The sequence below is a fragment of the Pipra filicauda genome, unplaced genomic scaffold (assembly GCF_003945595.2).
Source record: "Pipra filicauda isolate LSUMZ 115617 unplaced genomic scaffold, ASM394559v2 scaffold174_size2080704_pilon, whole genome shotgun sequence".
Lineage (NCBI taxonomy): Eukaryota > Metazoa > Chordata > Aves > Passeriformes > Pipridae > Pipra > Pipra filicauda.
Window position 1 is genome coordinate 1,851,579 of NW_024104262.1, and position 25,562 is coordinate 1,877,140.

Consider the following 25,562-nt stretch of genomic DNA (forward strand, 5'->3'; position numbering starts at 1 on the left):
AGTGTAATGGGCAAACGCTTTTAAGGAGGGAAAACACTGGCTGTAATTTATGTTGGTTTTTTTTTCAGGGACTAATCCACTAGTCCCTTCCTTTTTAATCCATTTTTGTTACGTTCTGTCTCTCCTACGTAATTCCTTGTGATAAATATTAAATTTGTTTTCATTTAGGAACAGCTGCACAACTGGTGAGTAGTAGGTTCACAGTTGCACAGTCGTAAATTCAGCAGTTTTGTGTCCTATATTTCTAAATTTTCAATTTTATATAGGTGTCTTCAGAAATAATGGACTTGAAATTTGGTGGAAACTAGTTAGGTTTTCCTTGCTAGAAATGCTTCTCTGCCTTGGTTACAGAGGAGTTTTGGGAGTGGGAAAAGGTTGAGACTGATCGTACCGAATTCTCAAGGAAATCTGGCAGGGAGCAGCGCTGTTATTTTAGGCTCTGTTGTCCACAGCTGCTCTGCAGAAAACCACCAGAGATTGCCTCTGAAGGTGCATCCTTTTCACTGACAAGCTGCTGTAGGAGTTGTTTGCCAGATATGAGTCTCACCATCTGTAGCAATGGAGCATGAAAGGAAACCAGTGCTGTCACAGCTGTTTGTGCAAGCAGGGAGTTGGAGCGGTTGGAAGCCATCCTTTCTAGTGGAGATATCCTCTAAAATCCAGCTTGGCAACATAGGGATTAGACTAACAAGGAACTGAGAAATTCATTATGCAATTGTGAGGGAAATGCCTTTCTTTTGCAGTTAGTATCTTTTGTATTTAAATGTTCACACCAGGAAACAGATCCTTTCATGTACACATGTGGTTCATATGTCTGTTAAAATCATTAGAGAATACATTAGAAGACTTAGTTGAGCTATACTAGGTGAATCTGCACCCATGAAACAAAATGGTGTTTCATGGAGATCATGTTAGTGAGTCATAGGGCTCCCCTGGAAATGTTGTCTTAGCTGCTACTTTATTGCTGTAGGAGCTCCCTAGTACTGTGCAGCTCCTAAGAGGGGGTGGTGGTGTACTAATCATGTATGTTGCTCACAGTATGTGCAAAGTAATCTCTGTTTCTCCCTCTCTACTTCTTTCCTTAGCTAATGAGATAAGAATAAAGAATTAATTAATCTTTCTCAAATCCATACACTAGTAAAGATATGAAATCAAACTGTTTATTGCTTCCCCTGGTGAATATAGAAAAGCAGAAATTATGTTGTTTTTCTTTTAATCTCTAAAAAAGTATGTTTTCCCATACAGATTCCTTTTTCCTTTCTGAGGGAGATGCATAGGAGACATGGGGTCCATTTTATTTAAGCACCACTAAAAATTCATCATGACATATGTTTTAAGCTGATGATAAAGCTTTATCTACAGTATTTATCTGTGTAATTGAGAGAAAAATTGTGAATTTTTACAGAAAACCTCAGAATAATAAAAAAGTTGAATACAGAGCTAAGTGTATTAGAAATTATAAACAGAATGAGAAAAAATGGATACTTTTTTCCAGAACAGATGTGGTCTGGTTTTTCCTTTGCAAAGCTTTTATTCTTTTAGCTAAAAAATTATGCAAACTTTGAAATAAAAGGTTTGAGATTATTCAGGTAGACGCTGCCCGAAATGCTAAATTTTATTTTCATTATAGGCAAGGTGCATTATATTAACAGGCAGCATAAAATATCCTTTCTGTAATTAAAAAAATAATGTATTCATTATATCTTTGAAACTGGGTTCTGGACTGTTTTAGGTCCTGATTGTGGGCCATTTATTTTTGCTGCATACCAAATGAGGTTTTGTCCTAATTACTTAGGAAGACTAGGTAGATATAAAACCAGTTATAACTTGATGATGATGTTTGTTTCATTGATGATCTCAATTATATGCAATTCAAGGGGGAAACTGCTTAAACGGTGCCATCCTTAAGGTATAAGATTTTAGTATGGACAGTATTAACTGCTCTGTTTTGAAATTTCATCTAAAAACAGTGTCTCTGTCTTTTCTGTATCTACTCGTATGACTTTTTAATGTATTTCTAGAAACAAGCAGGCTAATTTTAGTCTCTTTAAAAAGGTACTACACTGAGTTGCTTGGCTTGCTTTGTCATCTATGAAAATAAGGCCTGATGCATTTTATATTGCTACTGAACTTTAACTGAGGTTTGTTTTTTTAAAGCATTCGTCTTTGCTATCTTTATTTTTCACCAGCATGTATCTTGTGTTCTAAAAATAGTTCCATTGTTTAATGGTTCCATACCAGGTAAACATTTCAGTGAGTCTTTGGTAGAAAGAAAATGCATTCCCCACTTAAAGGAAAAAAAAAAGGAAGGGGAGAAAAGAGAAGGTGTTATCTTTACTTATAGCTGCGGGCAAGTTACCTCATTTTGAAAGGTCTTGTACATTCTTTAGCTTTGTTTTCCTCAAAAAAGAAAAATTCTCATGAACCTTTACTAAAATAAGAAGTAAAGTATAATTTCTCATGTATGCCATTTCTTTACTTTCCAAATAAAGAAATCAGTGATTTCTTTATGTCATTTCAAGGCCAGTTATCAAAGACAGTGTTTTGGGTCTTCAACCACTATACTCTTATTTCTTCTGGAACTTTCATAGATCCTTGGAAACACAGTTTACTGAAATGGGCTTCCCTGTGTGCTCCTTCTGCCAATCTGCAAGCATGGAAAAAACTCATGGAGTTAATGACCACTATACCTACAGTATTTATTTACATGTTGGATAATTAAAGTGACCTCCCTGAATATGTTGACCATAATTAGCCCTGCAGCTGATCAAAAGGCTATGCCTTCATTGAGTTAAAAACCTTTTTTTTCTTCTCCCAGTATAAAATTTTCTTGGCAGCTAGGGATTCTTCATCAAGTTGGTTGAAGAAGGATTGAGAGTAGCCCTGCAGAGAAGGACTTGGGGGTAAAGGTTGATGAAAAACTCAACATGAGCAGGAAGTGTGTGGTCGCAGCACAGAAAACCAACAAAATCCTGGCCTGCATCAAAAGCAGTGGCCAGCAGGTCAAGGGAGGTGATTCTCCCTCTACTCTGATCTCATGAGACCCCACTCAGACATAAGAAGGATATGGAACTGTTGGAGCAAGTCCAGAGCAGGGCCATGAAGTTGGTAAGAAAACTGGAGCAGCTTCCCTGCGAAGACGGGCTGAGAAAGTCGGGGCTGTTCAACCTGGAGAAGAGAAGGTTGCATGGACACCTCATAGCAACCTTTCAGTATCTGAAGGGAGCCTACAGGGAAACCAGAGAGGGACTCTTCATTAGGAACTGTACTAATAGAACAAAGGAGAATGGTTTCAAACTGAGAGTAGGTTTAGATTAGATGTTAGGAAGAAATTCTTTACTGTGAGGGTGGGGAGACACTGGCACAGGTTGCTCAGAGCAGTTGTGGATGCCCCATCCCTGGAATTGTTCAAGACCAGGTTGGATGGGGCTTTGAGCAACTTCGTCTAGTGGAAGGTGAGTTGAAACTAGATGATCTTTAAGGTCCCTTCCAACCCAAACCATCCTATGATTCATGAAGCTTGGAAGGAAGAAGTAATAGAGGTAGTGTACAGCAACCTATATTATAACTTAAATAGTGTGTATGAACAGGGCATAGTTTACTTTTCCAGGGTACAAAATGTTCACAGTTGTCTTCAGTTGAATGCCCTTTGTCCTCTATTGTCATAAATCTGAGGATAGCTGTTACCCTTTTCATGTTGGAAAATGTTAATCACATTAATGGCATTTTCCTAGAGATACATTTCAAACAACAGGATGAGGCAGAAGAGTTTTAATGGGAGGTGTGTAGGTAGGAAGGAACCTTTTACTCTGTGAGGAAATCTGCTCTGTCTCTGAGGGCTCGTTATGCAGGCTGCTGAGTAGGCAGCATTCACTTTTTCAGTAGTGCTGTGAGGTGGGTAGGCTGTTTGTTTGCTGTTTGCTTGTTGTCTGCAGAACATCACAGAGAATTCTCACGTGTAGTGCTTTGCTGTTCTGAATGTGATGAGGAAGCTTTTGGGCAAGGAAGAAAGTATCTTTTTAAAATACATAGCTGACAATCAAATAATGAAAATTATGTCAGTTTTCATTTTGTGGAATTCAGGAGTTTCAAGTTTGATTATACAAAATACAGTTCAGATCCTGGCATTTGGCAGGCAGTAGCTGAATAAAAAAAAGTGAACAAAAATAATTCATTGGAAACAAAATAGTCATGAGTTGAATCGTAATTTTATCAAAACAAATATAAAAGAGATATTTTCTGTGCTTAGTATTCTAACTTGATAAACTTTTTTTCAAAGCATCTATTGGTGTTTAAACTCAGTCATATATGTAAAATTTTGTTGTATGTCTGATAAGAAGTTTTTCAAATGCAGTAACTAATGTACAAGGGGCTACAGTTTATATGTCTTCAGTTTTCATCCCAAATAAGAAAAGGAAATGAAAAAATATTAAGAAATAGATTCATCTGTGATCGGCTACAATCAAACTACAATACATGAACTTAGTATTCAGTGCTCGTAAATAAATGGAATGTGTCTGCTTCTGCTTATTGGGCGGTGGCAGCAGCAGCATCTTTTGGGGATAATTAAGCCTGAAATTGCAAACAGGAAGCAATAAAGTGCTTTAGTCAATGGCAGTCCCAGGAAGAGAGTTATAGTTTACCATAACCAGTTAGACCCTTTCTCTTTTTTTGCTCTATGTAGGTGGAAGTTTTTCAGTTTTCCCAGGATGAACATCTTTTCACTTGCAATGTTTCTCAACTCCTTCACAGAGTAGGAATCCAAGCACCAAGGTCCCACAATCCCACATCTCTGACATTAGATCCACAGTAGCAGTAAATTGAGTGGAAGCAGAAGTTGGCTACTTTCCATTAACTAGGAGTTGGTGGCACCTGCTTTATCCATCCTGGGAAGATCATGTTTTGATGCCCCTACCCTCATCATCATCATCATCATCATCATCATGGCTGGGCTTCGCGAATGAAGATTTGGGAAGGCTCTATCCACATTTGCTACAGGCACGCTGGTGGCTTATGAGGCCAATATGTGACAGACATATCCGATTGCAAAAGGCACAGCAGAAAGACTCCTTAGATGGTGTATTCTGCAAGACACGGTTCTTTCTGCGTTGCCTTTTCTCCTCGAGGGTGATCCTGCGTGTGTTCTCAAAGGAGACAGCTGCGTTATAGATGGTGTGTCTCCAGGCCTCCCGATTTGAGGCCAGAGTAGACCAGTGATGAAAATCAATATGGCCAAGGCTGAGATGTTGTTTCAGGGAGTCCTTGTATCTTTTCTTCGGGGCTCCTCTCATGCGGCAGCCGGTGGCAAGTTCACCATAAAGCAGGATCTTAGGGAGGCGGTGGTCCTTCATCCTGGAGACGTGCCCTGCCCATCGCAGCTGTGTTCTCATCAACATGGCCTCAATACTTGTGATAGCTGCTTGCTCTAGAACAGATGTGTTGGTCACATAGTCTGACCAGTGGATGTTTAGGATTGTACAGAGGCAGCGTTGATGGCAGACACATCAATTCTCAAGGCAGGGGCAAGTGTAGACGTGTTTAGTGTAATTTTGGGCATTATGGGAGTATCTAATCTGGCCTTCAGGTCATGCTGGGTAAAGGTGCTCAAGTCCTGAGTAATATCTACCAGCCCTTTGCAGTTGTCTTAAATAGCCTGGTATTTCAAATGGCAGGAAGCGCCCATGTTTAGGCAGAGAAATCCTACCACACCTTTCTCTACAGTCAGGGAAGTGATATTCGCACAGAACTGGATGCAGGGATTTTACACCCTTTCTGGGGAGTCAGCTGCCTAGTAGGGTGAAGAAACACACGTAAGTAAGGGAATATACCATTTTTACAAGCTGCCACTGCTCAAGGATTTGTGTGTAGGTTTATGCATTGAATAATGATGCCAGAAATGGTGTTGGGAGTAGAAGCCAGTACTCCTGATCTTCCTGATAGCAGGGGCATGCCCTTCTCACTCAGTTCTTGACTCCTGTGCTAATGTGTATTTTCTTTTATTAATTTACAATTATTTCTAAGTTTTCAACAGTGGCACATCAGGTTTTATTATATTTAAGAATAATGTTTCTTACATATTTTGAAGCCATTTTGTAATTAAAAAAATACTGAATTAATTGCGTGATAGCATGTTCAGCTAAGCAGTAAGCAGGGAAAATACCTCTTGGTAAATGTGTTTTACAGTTACTGAGCAAATTTCACGTGTAGTTCCTTTAGCTAAGTCATTTTCCTGTTCTTTTCCAATGTTATCCAAGATAAATGTTGGTCTTTTACAGTGTTATCCAAGATAAATTTTGTGGTATCATCAACATTTCAGTGGAAGGACTACATGATGTTATGACTGAAGATTCTGAAACAGGAACATACAAAGAGTAAGTGGAAAATCTAATTTTTTTAACAGTGGCAGTACTGTTTTATATGAAGTGTTTTGATTTGAAAAAATCTGTAGGCGGTTAAGACATTCTTGTAATAGTTCTATTTTCTCAAGAGTGAATGTCTTAGTAAGACAGGAAATTTTTGGTCTTGAGAGAAGATAATTGCAGTGGGGGAAGGAGGGCTTAAAATGATGGTATAATTTCATATTGTTCACTAAGTTATCTAATAAATGATGTCTTAAAATGTTCATAGGCTTAGATTTGCTTTTTGCTTACTTGACTGTTATATCTAAAATTGCAATACAACAAGTTTGTGTGTTGATAGAGTGATAGCTCAGAGTTTTTTTGAGTGTGACATCAGCCTCATATGAGTGTACCTAGTATGCAATACTTCACAGCTTAGAGAACTTGAAAACCTATCCCACCAAGAGAGTTCTCTCCCTTTAGTTGTTCCACTTAACACATGGCTGCTACAGGACATCTCTCAAAAGATAGTTTCCAGAGCTGGGAGCAAGGGTTTGCTTGGCAGGAAGGTGGGTGTTGGGGGTGCCTAAAGTGCACTTCAACCCAGCACCACTCATTCATCTCCTAATGACTCCCAGATTACCTATGGTAGGCAATCAAAGCTAAAAAAATAAAAAAAGCCAGTGAATAGTAAGATATTTTTTGGATTGAGATCTTAATGTTGTTTTTTCTCTGTAACGATTACAGAGTTTTAGATCGATTGAGAGTTGTAAGACATTAAAAAAGGTGCTCTGCAGGATGTTCTTACAGATACTGTATGCTAATAACAGTATTTACTGGATGCTCTGATGCTAAGAATCAGAACATTTTCTAACTCTCAGATAATTACCTGGTCATAGAACAGACTGAATCTGAGCTAACTAATTGATTGCTTAAGGGGGTGTTGGTTGGCGCTGAACCCAGGTGGCACAGAGCAGCCAGATGCAATCTATTAAGTTTTTCTCTGCATAACACAGGTGGTATGTACACAAGTGTGCATGAGACTGGTCCACACTCATGCCGAGCCTGAACTGTGCCCAAGAATTGCTTGCTAAAGTACTTCCCACTGAACTCAGTAAAGATGTAACTCCAAAGTCTGGGAATGTGCACCATGTCTGTCAATGTGTTTTGTTTACTGTGGGAGACAATATTACAGAGTCCCTTGTATTTCTAAACATATTGCTTTGCCAGCACTTGTTGAAAAGAGTTCTCATAGAGAAATAAATAAAACCATGTCCTAATTAATTTTGTATTTTAAGCCTGAAGGCTTGTAGAACTTGTCACTACTCTTCCAAACTCTGGACATTTTTTTTACTTTATAAAATATAGCTGCACTAAACCAAGGACATACTTATATTGACAGGTACTGAATGAGCTGTTTGAAAGATTCTGACACTTGTGTATTGTATTTTGACATCATCTGAAAGTCAAGTGATAGCACACATCTGAAATTGTGTGCGCTGTTGTGGCTCTCCAGGTTAAAGAAGCATGATTTAAGCCAGAACTGGTTCAGAAAAAAATGTGTACTCCACTGATTATCATATTAACCAGTTACTGTAGCACAGAAAGTAAAACAATGTACATGTTTAGCATAGGGAAAATCAAGGCCGAAGCAATACAAAACTGCATCCGCTAGAGGATGAAGAGGAAAATTTTCCACAGGGAAATTGTACAGATTAAGTGATAGTGGTGGTTTAAACATCTTAACCTGGCCAGGAATTCTGAAGAAACTGTTGTAGTTAGAGCAATAAGATTTTGGAAGAGATAAAGATCTCGCCACTTTTTAGATTGAATTTTATTCGGGTTATAAAAAAGTTTACACAGTGCCCTGGCTTACAATACAGAGTTTTCCTAGCACTCATGTATTGCATTGTAGTGATAATTGTAAGAAAGCTTTACAGACCTCAGATTATCTGGGAAGAGGAGCATTCCATTGCTCTAGTCTTGTCTCACCAACGCTCACATTTTCCCCGATTTTATCATCATCTCTTCTTTTATTCTCCCTCTTCTTGTGTTATGAATTACTCTTTGTGGTACCTAAAATTTATCAAGGTCTGAAAAAGTTAATTGAATTTTGTATGTTTTGGCAGTTGCAATTTTTGTCTCCTTCTTCTTTAATAAACTGAGTTGAAAGAAGCCATATGTAAGCAGAGGAGACGTGCAATTTGTTGTATTATTTTGAAATAACTAATCCCTTTATTAGAAATGGCTTCTGTGTTAGCATCACTCTCTACAACTACTTGAAAGGAGGTTGTAGCCAGGTGGGGGTTGTTCTCTTTTCCCAGGCAACTATCAGCTATCAGCAAGACAAGAGGGCACAGTCTCAAGTTGTACCAGGGGAGGTTTAGGTTAGATATTAGAAAGAATTTCTTTACAGAGAGGGTGATCAGACATTGGAATGGGCTGCCCAGGGAAGTGGTGGATTCTCCATCCCTGGAGGTTTTTAAGAAGAGACTGGATGTGGCACTCAGTGCCATGGTCTAGTAACCGCAGCGGTAGTGGATCAAGAGTTGGACTTGATGATCTCGGAGGTCCCTTCCAACCCGGCTGATTCTATGATTCTGTGATTTGACCCTGCTTGCCATGCTGTTTAGCAAGTGTTTCATACAGCTCTAAACATGTGTTAATAGAAAACTAAATATATAAACATAATAAATCTGAATATTTTCATATAAAATCATATAAGAATCACATAAAATCACATTTTTTCATTTTAGTAACTTTAAAATACATTATTAATCTTAGTTGAAGGGGCATTTTACCTGCTAGTGAAATGTAGCAAATAAAAACACACAGTAGTGCAGGATTGAAAGTGAACAATAATGTGCAGCTGTCTTGGTGCTTTGTAGTGTGTGAATTCTGTGTCCTTCATGTATTAAAACATCCCTAATACACAGTGGCAAGTTGTCACCTGAGTGGGTTTTTAAATCCTTTTGGTTTTTAAGGCAGATTTTCTGTGAAAAAATTTGGTAAAATGGTGGAATATTTGTGAATTCTTTCAGTGTGGAGCATGTGAAGAGAATGGAAGACATGCTTGTTATAGGATAGCTTTCATCAATGTCTTTGTAAAAGAGCATTCAAATTGTTTTTAAGAGACAGAAAAACCTCTAACATTTAAACTATTTTTTTCTCCATATTTTCTGGTTTTACACTTACTACAGAAATCATAGTTAAAATAAGGTGGTTGCTTTTGTATATTGCCAGTTGAGCATGAAGCAAAACAAAAAGTAAATTTAAAGCCTTTGCTTTACCTACCTAGAAACAGTAAATGTCTGCAGAAGCTAGCTCATTTCTGTTCACCTAAAACATTATTGTTCAGTGTCTTCTAGATTTTAGTGTAGAACCAATAGCAGTGCCCTTATAAGTTTTCAGGTCTTTATATTAAAGATCTCACAGAAAACCATGAATGCTATGAGAAATCTTTGCTAGCTTTGTATATGTGCCACTTTGACTTTCATGCTGATAGGATAGAGTGCTTGTATAGCACTTCCTTGAAAAGAATGGAAAATTCTGGTTAGGAACAGTAGGTTTTTCTGTATTAATTCTTTTTTAAAACCATGTAGTCTGTTTTCTATATACAGAAATGCATCTTAGAACCACGTCTTAAGCTAAAATGTGGAAAATAGCTGAGATTGTTACATGGATTGAGGTGACCGAGAACATGCATTCAGGCTTCATCAGATTCACTGTTTTCAGAAAAAAATTACTTGTTAACAGATCATCTGACTTTCAGCAAACTCAAATCTATTTTGTGTTTTTAGAAGAACTTTAAAGTAATTTTCAATGGTAATGCATGTTAAAACTGCTCTTATTCCCTTCTTAGCTGCATGTTAATGTCTCATTTTGAAGAGCCCAAAGCTACAGATGATGAGGAACCTCCTACAGAACAAGACAAAAGGAAAAAAATGGTAAGTTTTCAATTTTTTTATTCAGTTATAGACCTACTTCACTAAATTCTTTTTGGCTTTGGTTCATCTGTTGTTCTTGGAAAATTCATCTCTTGAATCAAAAGAGGATGCTTTGATGACAAACCTTGCAGCCACAACACTTATGCTTCTGCTTTCCTTTTGCATCTTGGAGACTGTTGTCAGAATAAACATTGTTCACAAAATCTGGACATTACAATACTCAGACAATATAAAAAGAATTTATTAAAAAAAAAGAGAACTAAACCTTACTGAAATGTCATGGCAGGCAGAATTTCTCATATTTAATACAATTCATGTGCTTGAATAGAACCTTTTTCTAGAGTAAAGAACTCTTACTCAAAAGTTATGGTTTCTTAGTAAGCTTTTCTTTTAAATGCTAGTATATAAGGAATATATTTACAAAAGCAATGTAATATATTCCTTTAAAAAATTACACAAAACCAAGCAAATTCTAGTTGTTGTGAATGTTTGTAATAAATTCTTTCTGAATCCCAACTGTAGCTCAGTATATGGCTTTGCAGATGGTGCAGAAATTGAGACTTGACACTTGGCTATTTATTTCAAAATTTGTACAAGTCATTTGGGTAGGTCACTAGTAGCAGGAGTGTCAAATAATAATCATGGCTTTGAAAGCACAGCTAGCATTTGATTTGAAAAACTGGATTTAAAACAAAATATTAGCAGCTTGTATCTGGGCTTAGAGATTAAATCTCATAAAACAGGAATCATGAAAGATGAATGGGATTCTCTCCTTCAAAATAATAATGTTTTTCAACTTTAAGGCCATTAATATGAGGAAAAGAGATCAACTTGCATGGTTCATGCTAAATATCACTTCCTGATGTTTGCACAGGATCTAGATACTTTGATCTATCTCTTTGTCCTGCCCTTGGTACCTTTCTTTATTATTACACATAGTTAATAATTACTAGAAAGTTTTTGCTGGAACAGTACTTTATGAGTTTATAATAATTTTATGTGATTGACATTTCCAAATACTGCTATATTTTTGTCTCATTGCAAACATATTGAGGAACATGTAAATAGGTAGAGAGTGATTCGTGTCCTTACATCACGCATAATGTATTGGCCTAAGGTGACTTATTTTTACATGCCCTTAATGTATGTTTTTAAGAACTTCAGTATCATTGTTAAAATAAGGGAGTTAAACTTTTTCAACACCCTATTTGAAACTATGGACAGGAAAAATGAAGTAAAGTATCCTCCCATAAAGATCTATCTTATTTGAACTTGAAGACTTTGTGCAGGTTCATGTTTCAGATGATGCTTATATGTAAGCACAGAAGGCTTGGGAGGTTTTTTTTGCTTTACCTTAATATCGGAAGAAACTAGATGAATTGTGCTTTTACACCTTCAGGAAAATAAATAAATTATTTATAATGTAATAAGTTAAATGGTCAAGTTTTATGTGATAAAATGGTTTACTAAAGTAATACTTTTTACTCCATTGTTTGGAGTATAATTTCTCCTTAGACATTTAATCTACAAATTACTGACAGATTTAATGTGAGTCTCACTGACATCTCCTAAAAACTTGGATAGTAAAGAATGCATTCCCTTCTTAAATTATTTTCTAGTCTTTCCTAGAGCATCACAGTTACAAGATAGTAACCATCATCACAAATATGTATGATTTTTGCCCAGAATTCTGGCTGCCTCTTTAGTATTAAAGTATTCATACTTAAACTGAACAGAATCTCTCAAATTCTGGAAATCTTTTCAACAATTTAATTCATATATCACCAACACACTTTTTAAAGTTTTATTAGACTTTTATTACCTGTTCTTCCATGTTAATGCCATTCCATTTACTTGTGTTATCACTTGTGGTAATTGGATCACTGTTCCAGTACAAAGTAGTGTATAACTGCTTATTGGAAATGGTGTGATTTTTGACTGTAGTGTTGTCTAAAGATGTTGAGGAACAAGATCCACTTTAACAAATACCGGTTCAAACAACTGTTAATTCTGCAGAATGCTGTTTGATGCTGGCAAGCCGAGCTTGGAGAGATGGGATATGGTTGTTCTGTAAAACCTCAGAACTGTTTGTCTGCTTCAGACCTCTGTTTACAAACACTGAGGTGGAAGATTAATTTCTTCAGTACAGCCCCAAGGTGGTCACCCACATCCCGTTTCAAGATCAATTTGTAAAGTAACTAGGTCCAAAAGCTAGTCAAACTCAGGTTTTCATTGTGCAGAATAAAGCACATTTCAGTAATGTGTAGCTACTGGCCAAACTTCTGTTTCCTATCTGTAGCTGTTTTGACTAAGAAGCTGTGGGAATTTGCTAGGATTTTTTTTAAACTGGAAAACAGATATGTTTTGCTCTTATCAGAATCAGGCACATTTCAATTAAAAAAAAAGCACACATGTAGGAACTCAGCATACATACTTATGTTGATATATATAGTCCCTGACCAACTATGCTTACTGTTTTTCCAAACTTATGCTTTTGTTTGCTTATTCAGTGAAGACGGCAGTTGGCTGTCTAACATTGTTGACAAACTCATTATATCAAACTATTTCATTTATTTTTTAGCTCTGAATACAAGTTCAAGAAAAGTAGAATGAAAGAAAATTGAGTTAATTGTTGTTGCAGGAAACTCTTTAATTTATTTGATATACTTTTGATGTGACTATCTGAATGAAAACAAATTAATGTGTTAACTCCTTAATTAAGTCTGAAGACTCTTAAGTCCCATTTGGCTTACAGATGCTAGATGATGCTTCTAGCAGCAAACATTAATCATACTACCGAAGTCCCTACTGGCTTAGAGTGCTGCTGCTTTAAATGGTGAGGGATGGATTTATGTTTGTTGCAATAAACTAAGCAGGATTTTTGCATTGGACTTTCGTGGCCAGATTTTGGTATCAGGGGGACCACGTTTATGTGCAGTTTCTCAGTTGTCCTGGAAAACAGGTGTTGGTAAATGCGCAGCAGAAGTGTTTTGGTCATGTTCCTTTTCATGAGAAGGCTACATACAAAGTTGACTAAGTTCTGTGAAGTTTTATGGAAAAGAAAATGTGGAATTGTAATATTTATTTGAGTAGCATATTTCTGAACTCCCAACACTGTGCAGGTCTGGCAGCTCCATTAGGAATAAAAGATATTAACTTTGAATTATGTAATATATTAAGTTTAGTCATCTTCTTCACTTAGATTGTTTTTTCAAGATTAATTACTTTTCCATATTATTGCTGAGATGATTCAGAGGATTGTTTGGAAACCCATCATCACCAGCCATGAGGCGTCCTGGGGAGTTGGGACATCTAAGAAATACTAGAGAGCATCTCTATAATATTATTATAAGAGATGCTACAGAAAGCTCAGACTTGACATTCCAGCAAATTTCGCAAATAAGCAAGAATTCAAACCCTTTGTTTTCAAAACAATACAGCACTTTTGTTCAGACTTTGAAGATCACCATTGAGGTGCTAGAAGAGCATTACACACATACTTGCATTCTAGTAGCTTTTTAAAATTGGAAAAAAATTTGGACTTGAGGCTCATTAGTGAACATTGACATATGAGAAGGCAGAAGTTTACTTACTGCTGACTTAAGTCTGGAGTTTTTTTCTTTTCATTCTTTTTTTTTTTTTTAAGATATCTGGAGAATAAACTTTGTAATATGAAATTGCTGACTAAATCAATTTTTCTTAGCAGAAGAGAAAGAAAACTCAAAGTTGGTATTTTAAGGCAGTTTGTTCTGGCTTCCTATTCTGAGTACTTTAAGTTAAACAAGAATTTATGGTAGGGTTGCGCAAGTCACACAGTTAACTAAATGCATAGATTAATCGGTTTGTAGGTTAAAAGGTTGTAAAAGAAAGGCTTTTTGGCATCACTTCCCAAGGCGACTTTGTCATTCATTTAGTTGCTGCTGTGTCAGGCTTACAAGGATGAGAACACTTGTATATGGCAATTTTAATACCTGTTTTTCTGTGCAAAATTCCCTGGAGTAATTTTATACATGACTATTCAGAGCTATGAACTTACTGAAACTAACTAATTATAAATGCATTATATGTCCCAAATTGCAATTGTTGGTGAACAAATGCAAATTGTTCAGAAACTGATAGATTCTTTGCTTGGTAAGACAGTCTTTTTTTTTTCCCTGTAGACTGTGTTAGTGCTATTACAACAAGGATGTCCCTAACGTTGTCAAATCTTGATTAGAGTAGCTGTGATTTAGAAATTTCATTAGAAAAGTCTTTTATATTTTAGAGATTCAAATTACATTTACTGAAAAAAAACCCTACAGAATACTAAACTATTACTACAATTACTTCCCTTTTCAAAAGACTGTAATGTTAAGAATAGGTAATAAAATGATCATATCTTACCTTTGAAATGTGAAATAGCTGTATAGTACAAAATGGTGAAGGATTGAAGGCTGAAAAGGAAAAGCCTATTAGGAATACTGAGGGAATGTTTAAGAGACTTAAAATATCAAAGGTGCAGTGACCATAATAAGAAAGAAGAACTTGTAAGCAGGGATAGAAGAGGCCAGAAACCAGCCTGCTTTTTTACTGGAGTTGTTTGTAAGAAGTAAGACTTAACTTCTCTTTTGTAGTAATTACAGTGGTTTTGGAAGTTTTAATCTGTTTTATATTAATGTGGCCGCTTCACTCAGTATCTTCCCATTTTAGATGTAATGCTAAGTCAGTAATTTTAAGGTTTAATTTCTTCTACTCCATATTAACACTCAAATATTTCTTTTTTTTAATCATGCCAAAAGAGCGGTTGTGCAAGTTTAATATGCCTTATTTCTTTAGAAATAACACTGTAGCAAGGTATTATAGGCTCATAAGTCTCCTGTTTCAGTGGACTTTGAGATCTGGCATTATATTTTGTTTCCTGACCTTCCAGCATAAACAATAGTGTTGTTTGGTTTTGACACTTGAGATGAACAGATCATAGATCTGCATTAATTAGCCATTGATTTTAACATCCTACTTCTTTAGGATGTATCAAGCTCCAGGTGTCCCCACCTCCCACCCCCTGGTGGACTGAGGGACAAATGCTGCCACACATCCTGCTGACACTGAAAGTAACAATACATCCTCTGTCAATATAACCCCTTATTTTACCTTTTTGCTTTCATTAAGAGGCAGTTAACATGTGGAAAAGAGTGACAAATACTCTGTCCCTCGCTGCCCAAAAGAAAATTGTATGATCTGATGAGGACTGATGAGGTTTATAGGGTACTACCACTGAAGTGTGTCTATTCTTTATGTATATGGACAGTTTATTTTAACTGTTGTTAAACTAGTCTAAACTAGTTTGACTTCTTCTGTGTTCTATTTTCTTACTAGTAAAATAAAACTGACTGTAGTTCATGCCATCACAAAAGTGCTTGTTGTGGTAATATCTGATGTGATTTTTAGGAGTTATAGAAAACTCATTCAGTAACTAATAAAGCAGCTTTGAATTGCTTTACCTTATAGAAGCATGAAATCTTAGAGCAAAGTATAAGACTCTCATGATTTGACACTGCTTCAAATAGTTTTAAACTGATATTTGCCTTGATAATAATTAATTTGATCATTTTTCAGAAGTTTTTTGTTTCTCAGTTAAGTACAAAGAAAAAAAAAAAGCAGATTTCTTTCCTGAGCTGAAGTTATAACAGAAATTAGTAAATCACAGAATAATTTTTAATGGATTATTATGTATTTTTCTCTTACATGTTTTCCACAGCTTGCACTGAAGGACCCTGTACACACTGTGTCATTGCAGCAGTTCATCTATGAGAAGCTAAAGGCACAGCAGGAATTAGTGGGAGAACAAGGCTTTCAGGCCCTTATGGAAACTGTGGATACAGAAATAGTTGCCCAGCTACAAGAATTTTTACAAGGCTTCTAAACGAGCAGAAAAAAGATTTTGTATGTCCAATTTTTCTTTCAAAAAAAAAAAAAGACAGAACTTTTATCTTGTATGGAAGAGCCTAATGGAAGGTGAAAATGACTTGTGTTAAAAAATAAAAATAAGTTTCTGCTGTTGCTATTAAACCATGTTCCTTTGTTATTCTTTTTAATAATATACTAAGGGTTTTATCATTAAACTAACATTTCTATGACTCCTAACGTGGTCCATGCTGTCCTAGGTAGTACCTTTTTTTTTTGGTACCATTACTGACCTTTTTGTTCACAAAGCTATGTCATAAAGGCAGAGATCTGCAGGAACTTACTAATGTGTATTAATGGGAAGAGTCTGTTAATTCAGCACTATAATTCAGTATCAGGAGCTGCTTCTTTTCATATTGTATACCTATAACTTTCTCCCCTTTCTGTTAGTCTTTCTTTACTGTATGTTCAACCATACAAGCAGAAAGAGTTACGAAAACAGTAAGACTGTGAGCAGAAATATTCCTTTTTGAGAGAAAGATAATTCCCATTTGAATTGTCTCAGAGAAAAAGAAACTTAGATTGTATTTGATGAGTTGCTAGAGAACATCAGTGTATATTGCTCTCTGAAGATGTGGCTTTTCATTTTTGTTACCAAATACTTTATTTTTCTTAAGAAAAAATTTCTTCAGTTCCTTCTATTTCAGTTCTAGCTATCATAACACAGAGAAGCTCACCATAGGTAGATGAATAATTAATTCCAATTATTTTGTGGCTGTACCTGGACTACTTAAAGTTGCCACGTTCAATATCTCTATTATTTGCATGTTTTCATCAGAGGCATGTCATCAGGATACTTCAGAATTGTTGCTGAAAAGTTTAGGCCCCAATGGTCACAGTTGAAATAATTATTTGCAAACATAAGGCTTACTTTTAATTATTTATTAGTTACCTGCAGCAATCACAGGGTAAAGCTGCTCCTTTCTGTATGCCTCTGTCTTTTGTACCTTCCAGATGGAAGAGGGAAGAGAAGGCTCATTTCCATTTTCAGAATTTTTCCTTTTAAGGACTGATCTTCCACCTTCAAAGCTGAAATGAACTTTGTTTGCTTTACTAAGAGATGATTCAGCTATTAAGTCAGATTTTTTTTTCCAGAGGGTTTAGCTGTTTAAAAAGACCTGCAAGCTTTGATAATCTTACCAGATAACCAGATGCTTTTAAAAATCTGACCCTTTGGGGAGTAATCATTTTCAAAACCTTCCCTCTGTTGCAGAGGAAGCCTGGACTTTCTCTCCTCTTTTGGCATTAGTGTCAGAGGCTGGTGAGGCGCTCACATTTCTGAATGCAAAACCTCCCCTATTCCCTGCTGCCAGCATCTGCCAGCAGAAGTTGTGTGGTAACTCTTTGTTTTCTGCTTTTTACTTTGGCATAGGGAGGTTTGCTAGAAGAATTATTACAATTTGTCTGTATGTGATCTGCATGTCATTTCCTCAATCATCCACCAACACCCAAGTCTGATAATTAAGAGTTTTATCTGGTTACATTTGGTACCTGCAAGGGAAGGGACTCAATGTGCTGATGGTCTCTTTCAGATGTGAACCACAGTTACCAGAACCTGGGGCATTTCACTAAATTTGCATTTGTTGCACAGTTAATCTGCAGAGCCCCTGAGCTTTTGGATCAGTGTAAAACTAGTGCTGATCTGGTAGGCCTCACATAGCATGACTGCGTGGCGTACATAAAGACATCATGTCAGGGAGCAGTACTTTTCTGTCACCACTCAGCAAAGTCACTTGCTTGGTGCTGAATAGTGGTTCCTGATGTCTCAGAGAAAGGCAGGTACTCCCTGCTGTAGTCCAGCCCTGGCCTAAAGGCTGCTCTCTACTGTGTGGCCAGGCCACCAAGCTCCCTGTGCTGCCTCCTGCAGGCAACTGAGCCAGATCCGCCTGCCTGTGTCATTCTCTGGGCAATTCCAGTCCTCATTACCTCATGTGGTGGAGTGTTAACTGCAGATATTTTATTGCATGATAACTAATGTTGGTAGAGACCCTGTCAAGAATGATGGGCATACTTTTGGCTAATAACAGCATGATAACGTTGTAACTAACTTTCTGAGTAGTTCATTCCATATGCATTAGGGAACAAGTTAAATTTGTTACTAAGTGTTTAGCTTTTCATCTCGGAAGATTTTACTCCAAGGCTTGGGCTATAAATGAAAACATCATCATCATAACTGTTTATATGACAACCACTGTCAATGAACACACTGCAAAACAAGTGGCCATCTGCACTCAGCAGCTATCTAGTAGTCAAAGTGGAGAAATTTCATCTTGAAATAGCAGAAAACCCCTATATACTATCTTTATATATTAAATCCTTATATATAGGGTTAAAGTTTCACTGGAAGATTGTGGAGTTGGACTGCAGCAAGCTATAGCCCTTTATGATGTTGTTGAAATTTCTAACTTTAGTCTACAGGGGAAGAAGCAAAACCAAATACAACAAATCGTCTGACATCGAAACAGTAAAATACTGTTTCTGAAATTCTTATGAAGGAGGATCTTTGGTTGTGTTGCCCTTTAGGCTTTGATTTTCAAGACAAAAAGTAATTTAAATTGGGAATTTTTTTTTCCTGTAACACAGTTAAACTCCTGAGGGTTATGGATGTTATCAGTTTAGCTTGGCAATGACTAAGATGAAGACAAATGTCTTCTGTCACTCATAAGAGTTTAACAAGAGGACTAATTCTCCTGCCTCCATCTTCAAAAGATAGCTTTGCTGTATCAATGATGGCTATTTTTAGGCCTTTGGTGTAACGGAAGTGTTAATAATCCGTGTGATCTCATTGCATTCTGTTAAATTTTTTTCAGCTTTAAAAAGTAGATTTATCCATGCTATAACTTATTCCTATTAGATAGTTTGGTGTTGGTCCCATACAAAATACAACTGGAATAACTTTACTTCTACAAGTCAGGTAATGTGTTGGCAGGGCAGTGGCCTTATGTTTTCACAGTGCTCTCTGCCTTGCCTGGAGGGAGTCATGGCCTCCTGCCTTCCCTTCAGTGAAGTGACGGAGGGGTTTGTGTCGTTTGCGAGTAAATCCAAGGACCAGGCTGTTTGGTGAAAATCTCAGCCCTTGCTGTGTCCCAGAGGGTGCAGAGGGAGTGCAGGGTTCAGTGAGTGCCTGTAGGTGCTGCCGCACCAAACGCAGTCCTGACAGGCCTCGTGGGCGAGGTTGCTGGAGAGAACCCCGCTTCTTGCCAGGAAGGTGAGTGCTTGTGGTACTGCTGATGGATTGGCAGGAGTTGTTCTGCCCACTGTGCTTTGACTGAGAAGGGGTTCCACGATTCCAGGGAAACAGACACCATGCAGGCCATTCATTTTTAGTTCTTTCTCCTCGGGGTCTTTGCAGAGGCAAATAACCCATATGCTTTTTCCAATGTATTTCCCCTAAATTACTGAGACTATTTTAGATGGGGCTCTGAGCACTTTTGTCTAGTGGACAGTGTCTCTACCTATGCCAGAGGGGTTGGAACTATGGTGGTCTTTAAGGTCCCTTCCAAGCCAAACCATTCTGTGATTCCATGATTCTAAGAATATGGAGGAGGGAAACTCAGTTCCTGTTGGCCCAAACAGGTGTTCAGACATTTTGTCACAGGGTACCAGGAGTGACAGCCAAAGTCCAAAGTGGGCTCTCAGCTTGTAACTGCAAATTGTGACAGATGGACTCATTTCTCTGATGGTTCAGCAATGATAAAATCACTTCTTTAGATCATATTAACACACATACAAGGTTTACAGTTAATATCATTCAATAATGTTTAGTATGCTTAACTTTTTTTCTGTTTGTTCCAAACCATTGTAATGCTCTAAATTGCAGTTCATGGTGTTTGAACTGCTGAACATGCCACATCTTCATTTAGCAAAAGCAGCAGCTTTGTAACTAAGGTGCACATTTTGAAGGCTCTCCAAACTCATTCATTTGTCTTGCTTCGACGCTGATTATTCAAAAAATAAATGATTACTAATTTTAAAATGTTCACCATTTCCATCTCACTGCTAGCTGTGATTATTAATGATGACTAATTATCAGTTAAATAGATTTGATTACTTCTGTAGAAACATTTCATAAAGTGCAATAACTTGTTCATACCAGACTTTGATGACTCTGGGGAAAATGAAATCAAATTAAGTGGAACCAACCCCATTTAAAATTTTATTGTGTATTCATAAGGAGTGCTTAAAAATGTTACATTCTCTGTTCCCCACACTGGTTAAGCAGCATTTTGTTAGGCTGAGTGTATGCTAGTACACTGACTAGTTTATATACTGTATGCTTAAAAATACTGATCATGAAGGAGTTGTTTTCAATTTTACACTGAATGGATGACCAGTTCTGGCCTAAAATGAATTGGAAAGAAGCAAAAGCGAAGTTGCTGCAAACAAGCAAATTCTGCCAGCAATACATAAATGTAACTAGAGCATGCCTCTTGGAAGTTGGTTATACAGAATAAAACCACATCCCACATGAAGGTATGTGTCATTTCTGAAGTAAGCAGTGGATGTCGGCAGGTGGCAAAGCATCTCACCTGAGCTGGAGTTGTGCAAGTAGCTGACTTTTTCATTCTCTTTCTGAAGAAGGGAAATTGGTGAGTTGACAGAAGGTTTAATTGACCTAAGGTCCAATGCTGTATTTCTCTCTTTAGATTTCTTAATGTGCTTTTAATAAAATAAAAACCAATTTTGAAGTCAAGCTGTCATGTCTAAATCTGTGTAAAGCCTAGAATATTCACAGTGAATATTCCTAAGTAAATCAATTTGCCGAACTTGCAAATTGTTTCAGGTAAGAAACTAGTTGTCAATTTTTAGATTAACCTCTGGAAAGCTTATCAAATTCTATAATGTAGTGTAGTGCTAATAAAGAGACACGATGTTTGAAATGACGACAAAATTTAGTCATAGTTGACTGTGATTGCAGGTTGTCATTCCTTCCCACTGGAATTTTAACTACTCCCTAGCAAGAAAGATTATTAAAGCAGCATTTAAAAACAGTCAAAAAATGTTTCAATGAAGCAAATGTTTAACCCAACAGTTACACTTGTTTTTCCAACATTCGCACCAGCAAAATCTTTGGTGTTAATCAGGGAAAGTAACAGAACGCTGTGGGGCCTCTTTGATGGTTGGTGGTTGTGGTTTAAACTAAGAATAAATTATTTAGGAAACCGACTGAATCCATCATAACAGTGTAGACAAATATCCATTAACTTACCACGCTGTGAAAATTTAAATTACTGATAGGTAAATCCTGAACAGAAAAAGTGCAAAGCTGGATGTTTTGTGCATTGCAGTGTTTAAAAAATAAACCATGAGTAATTTCTGAAGTTGTTTCAAGTATTTTAAACCAAGTTGTCTTTATTTTAATGGGGAAAATAAAGCTATTTATTTATTTTTATAATTATTTTTTTAAGTAAATTGACAAAAGTATCTTGCAGATATTTTTATAGGATACTGAGAAAAACTAGAAATTCTCATAAATCTGGATTTGTACGAATGACTCCAGACTCACTATCTGAGCTTGCAAGGGAATAGAGACCTAAAAACATTTTGATGCTTCACTAACCCAACTTTAAACATTAGGCAGGTGTAGAAGGAAGCTTACAGACATAAACAACATGAAGCAAAACATTTTCATCTTTGTCAGTGCTGAAATGCTCTGCCCTGTATTTTCCCACACGCTGTACTACAAGGAGTTGCTTTTTGTTTTACTGCATCTGCCTGCTGGTGAAGTCCTAGGTGACTGGAAAAAGGCAAACATGGTACACATCTTTAGAAAGGGTAGAAAGGAGGGCCCTGAGAAATACCAACCTGCCAGCCTCCCCTCTGTGCCTGGGAAGATCACGGAACAGATCCTCCTAAAAGTTCTGCTAAGGCGCATGCAGGACAGGGAGCTGATTCAAGGCAGTCAGTACAGCTTCACCAGGGGTGAAAAGGTCTCTGCACAGCTTGGAGCAGGACAATTTTAACTGCCTGCTTACAGAAAGCAGGTGAGTACAAGATACCCCTGGTAGGAGTTGAAGGGAAAAGGACTGCCTTAGGAAGGAAGAGGACAGAAAAAGTGTGTTCAGGAGAAAAAATATAATTGAAAAGAAAAAGAGAAAGGTGATGAGTGTTGACATGGTAACAGAGACAAGAAATGAGTGATACCAAACCATAAAAATAATAAATATAAATGGATGAAACCAGGAAAAACATAGGCAACAGTGTCAGACTGAAGTTCTATTTGGCATGCATGCAGTCACTTGTGTTTCTGTGACTGTTACCAGGATTACTATATTTTTCAGAGCTCCCCAGTGAAGCACTTGAAGCTTGCATCTGGATACATTCAAGTTTGTCAGAAATTCTCCTGTTTTGGAGAAATAAGCTATTTGGTGCTTACGGTCATATAGCAATAGAAATCATGGCATATTGAGTTACCATTTGGCAGAGTTGGTATGCTGTTGGTGTAGGTTTCCTCCTGTTTTAAATAGGAAGTGCAATGCATTTACTCTAAACCACTATGAACTCACACTAAAGGTGGACAGAACCAAAATTCAGAGCTTAACAGCAGCAAGTCAGTGGTAACTCACCAAGTGACAATAACAGAATCGTTTTGATCATTTTTGCATGCCCCGAATATAGATGTAAAGCCTTAGTGCAGGCATCACCAGTGAAAAATGTGGCTTCGAAGTTTTGATTTAAAAAAACAAACCAGCAAACTCAAAAAAGATATTTGCCTCCCCTTCAGAGACTGTTTTTTTGTGTGTGATCTTCTCTCTGCAGTTGTCAGTCTACCAAATACTAAATTTACTCAAGGTTACTTTAACACTTCTTTCAATGAAAATTATATTGAAATCTGTATTACTTCCCATTGCCCACAGTTATGTTTCCACTTCAAAATCAATAAAATCTTACTGCAATAAAATCCCAAGCAATCTTAAGTTCAGGCAAGTACAAGGGACTTTGTGTGCAGCTTCAGGTTAAATTGAAGTTCTAACTCAACTTCATTTTGTTGTAAATTTGGATAAAGTAACTAATACAAGCCATAGTGCCCATAAATAGGACACAGTCAAGCCTCTAGAGACACAATTTGAAGTGAAAAGGCTGTGACAGTAATAAGCTAACATACACCTTTACTGTAAGAAACTGTTAGGAACTGTAGTAGAGGCAAATGATACCTAACCCAGGGCATCCATTCCTCTCCAGTCTTTTATGATGTGAAATGACAAAGCATGGGTCAGGAATGGACAAATTATGTGTACTTGGGGTAAGAGATGGGAGGATTTGATTTTTCCCCCCGTTGAGTGTTTTAGGGGTCACATATAGTAGAATAATTGTAGTTTACTGCCTGGATATTTTCACTATTAGAGAACATACTGAGAAATGGTACAGAGATGTTGGTTATACCAAGTAGAGCTTTAGCATGGTTTTAAGGCTGCAAATCAAAGCTGGCTGTCCTTCCTTCTGCAGAGGTGCTTAGTGTGCTGTGCTTCCAGGACTTGATTTCTGGGGTTCTGCTACCTCTGTGCCAATGTTGGACACAATCTGCTGCTTTGTGCTTTCTCAGAAACTGGCTTACGTGAACAGTCTCTGCAAGAGCCAACTCAGCTCTAGTGAAGTCCATGCTGAGCCAAAACTGATGATCTTCATTGCACCAGAGCTGGGTTTGCTACAGATATCCTTGTGTTATTGCATCTAGCATTCCCAAGTTAAGCAAAGTGACCAGAAACAACATGTTCTGCATGTGTAGGTTCAAACAGGGCCTGTTAGCAAGGACTCCTCATAATAGCGATGCAGCAGTCATGCTTATCTGTCTGAATTAGCCTGTAATTTATATTTTGTGCTCAAATTAGTTCATTTTTGTGCTAATAAACATTGTCAGACCAAGTTCAATCAACAGCATGGCAATCATTAAGGTTGGAAAAGGCCTCTAAGTTCATCAAGTCCAAACATCAACCTGGTATCACCATCATGTCACTACTAACCCATGTCCCCAGGTGCCACAGTCACATGTTTTTTGAATGCTTCCAGGGACACTAACACCACTACTTCCCCAGGCAGCCTGTTGCAGTGCTTGACCAAACTTTCTGTGATGAAATTTTTCCTAATACCTAATCTAAACCTCCCCTGGTGCAACTTGAGGACGTTTCCTCTTGTCCTGCCACTTGTTTTTCTGGGAGAAGAGACTGACACGCACCTCACTACAGCCTCCATCAGGTAGTTGTAGGGGGTGATAAGGTCTCCTCGAGCCTCCTCTTCTCCAGACTAAACAATTCCAGCTCCATCAGCCACCTCATCAGATTTTTGCTTTATATCACATTAAACTGACAAGCAAAAATGAACTCAGGTGTGCTAACTCAAGAGTTATTAAATGATGTGTCACTAACAGTCTCTACTGAAAACACCAGAAGCACTAAGGTACATTCCTCTCTTGGTTAGATTGCTATAATTTGGAGAAGAATGTAAATTACAAGCAGTGTGTCTGAGTTAGGGGTTGGCATATGCATTTGTCCTGGATTTAGCTAGTTGCCGTCCAATTTGCTTGAAGTATATGTTTATCTAGTGACACCATGCATAGGCAGAGAACAACCTCTCTTGTGGCAGGAGAGCCTCAGTTGAATAAAATTTCCTGCACAGGAACCTGGAGAAAGGAAGAACAAAAGCAATATAAATGAGATAATGGCAATTTTACTTGGTTTTTAGGGGTAGGAGGAGGAGGTATGATCTTATATTGAGGATAATTACAACAGATGATAGCACAGTCCTCACCGTGTGATAAAGTTTTGTATCCATGTAACTGATGAATGAAAAGACACAACCAGTGTCTTCAGTTACATGGATACAGAAGACACAAGCTCTCTTTTGGGGTGGAATGTTTCTGAATACAAAATAACAATTTTACCTGAGAGGTTATGGCATTGGATGTTGAGGAAGGAGGAAAGGAAAATAAAATCTTGCTTGCATTAGCAGGCTTTACCAGAACTTGTTATTTAACTCCACAGCTGAATATGGTCAATTCCATTAACCCAAAGAATTACCAATCCATCGTATCATGTGATCCACTGCACTACTGCTGTGGCGCTTCTGTAGTAATATATAGCCTGTTGGAAGAGCTGAAGTTTTGCTAATTAAACAGACACACATCACCAGTCCCTGAAAAACAGCAATATTAGAAACCTATACATCCTTTCCTCTAACTAATACTTTGTGTCATAAATTAGTAATTTTTTCATATATGGGAAAAGTACATGACTAAAAATTGTCTCATGAAGGTTTCACTGGTAGAGGATTGTGTTGGTTCTATTATTTATAGGTAGCAAAACAACTGCTTCTTCTGGAATTAATTTTTCAAAAAGGC

At 37.3% G+C, this 25,562-nt stretch overlaps 1 protein-coding gene across 3 annotated transcripts in view; it reads left to right on the forward strand.

The window, feature by feature from the left end:
• Positions 1-20,916, forward strand: part of IPO11 (importin 11) — an 85,864-nt gene extending 64,948 nt beyond the window's left edge. For all 3 annotated transcript variants that reach the window (XM_027745584.2, XM_027745585.2, XM_039379750.1), the window contains 3 exons: positions 6,276-6,371; positions 10,201-10,285; positions 16,023-20,916. In XM_027745584.2, coding sequence (XP_027601385.2) covers positions 6,276-6,371; positions 10,201-10,285; positions 16,023-16,187 — 346 coding nt within the window. In that variant the 3' untranslated portion in view covers positions 16,188-20,916. The remainder of the gene's footprint in view (positions 1-6,275; positions 6,372-10,200; positions 10,286-16,022) is intronic.
• The last annotated feature ends 4,646 nt before the right edge of the window (positions 20,917-25,562 follow it).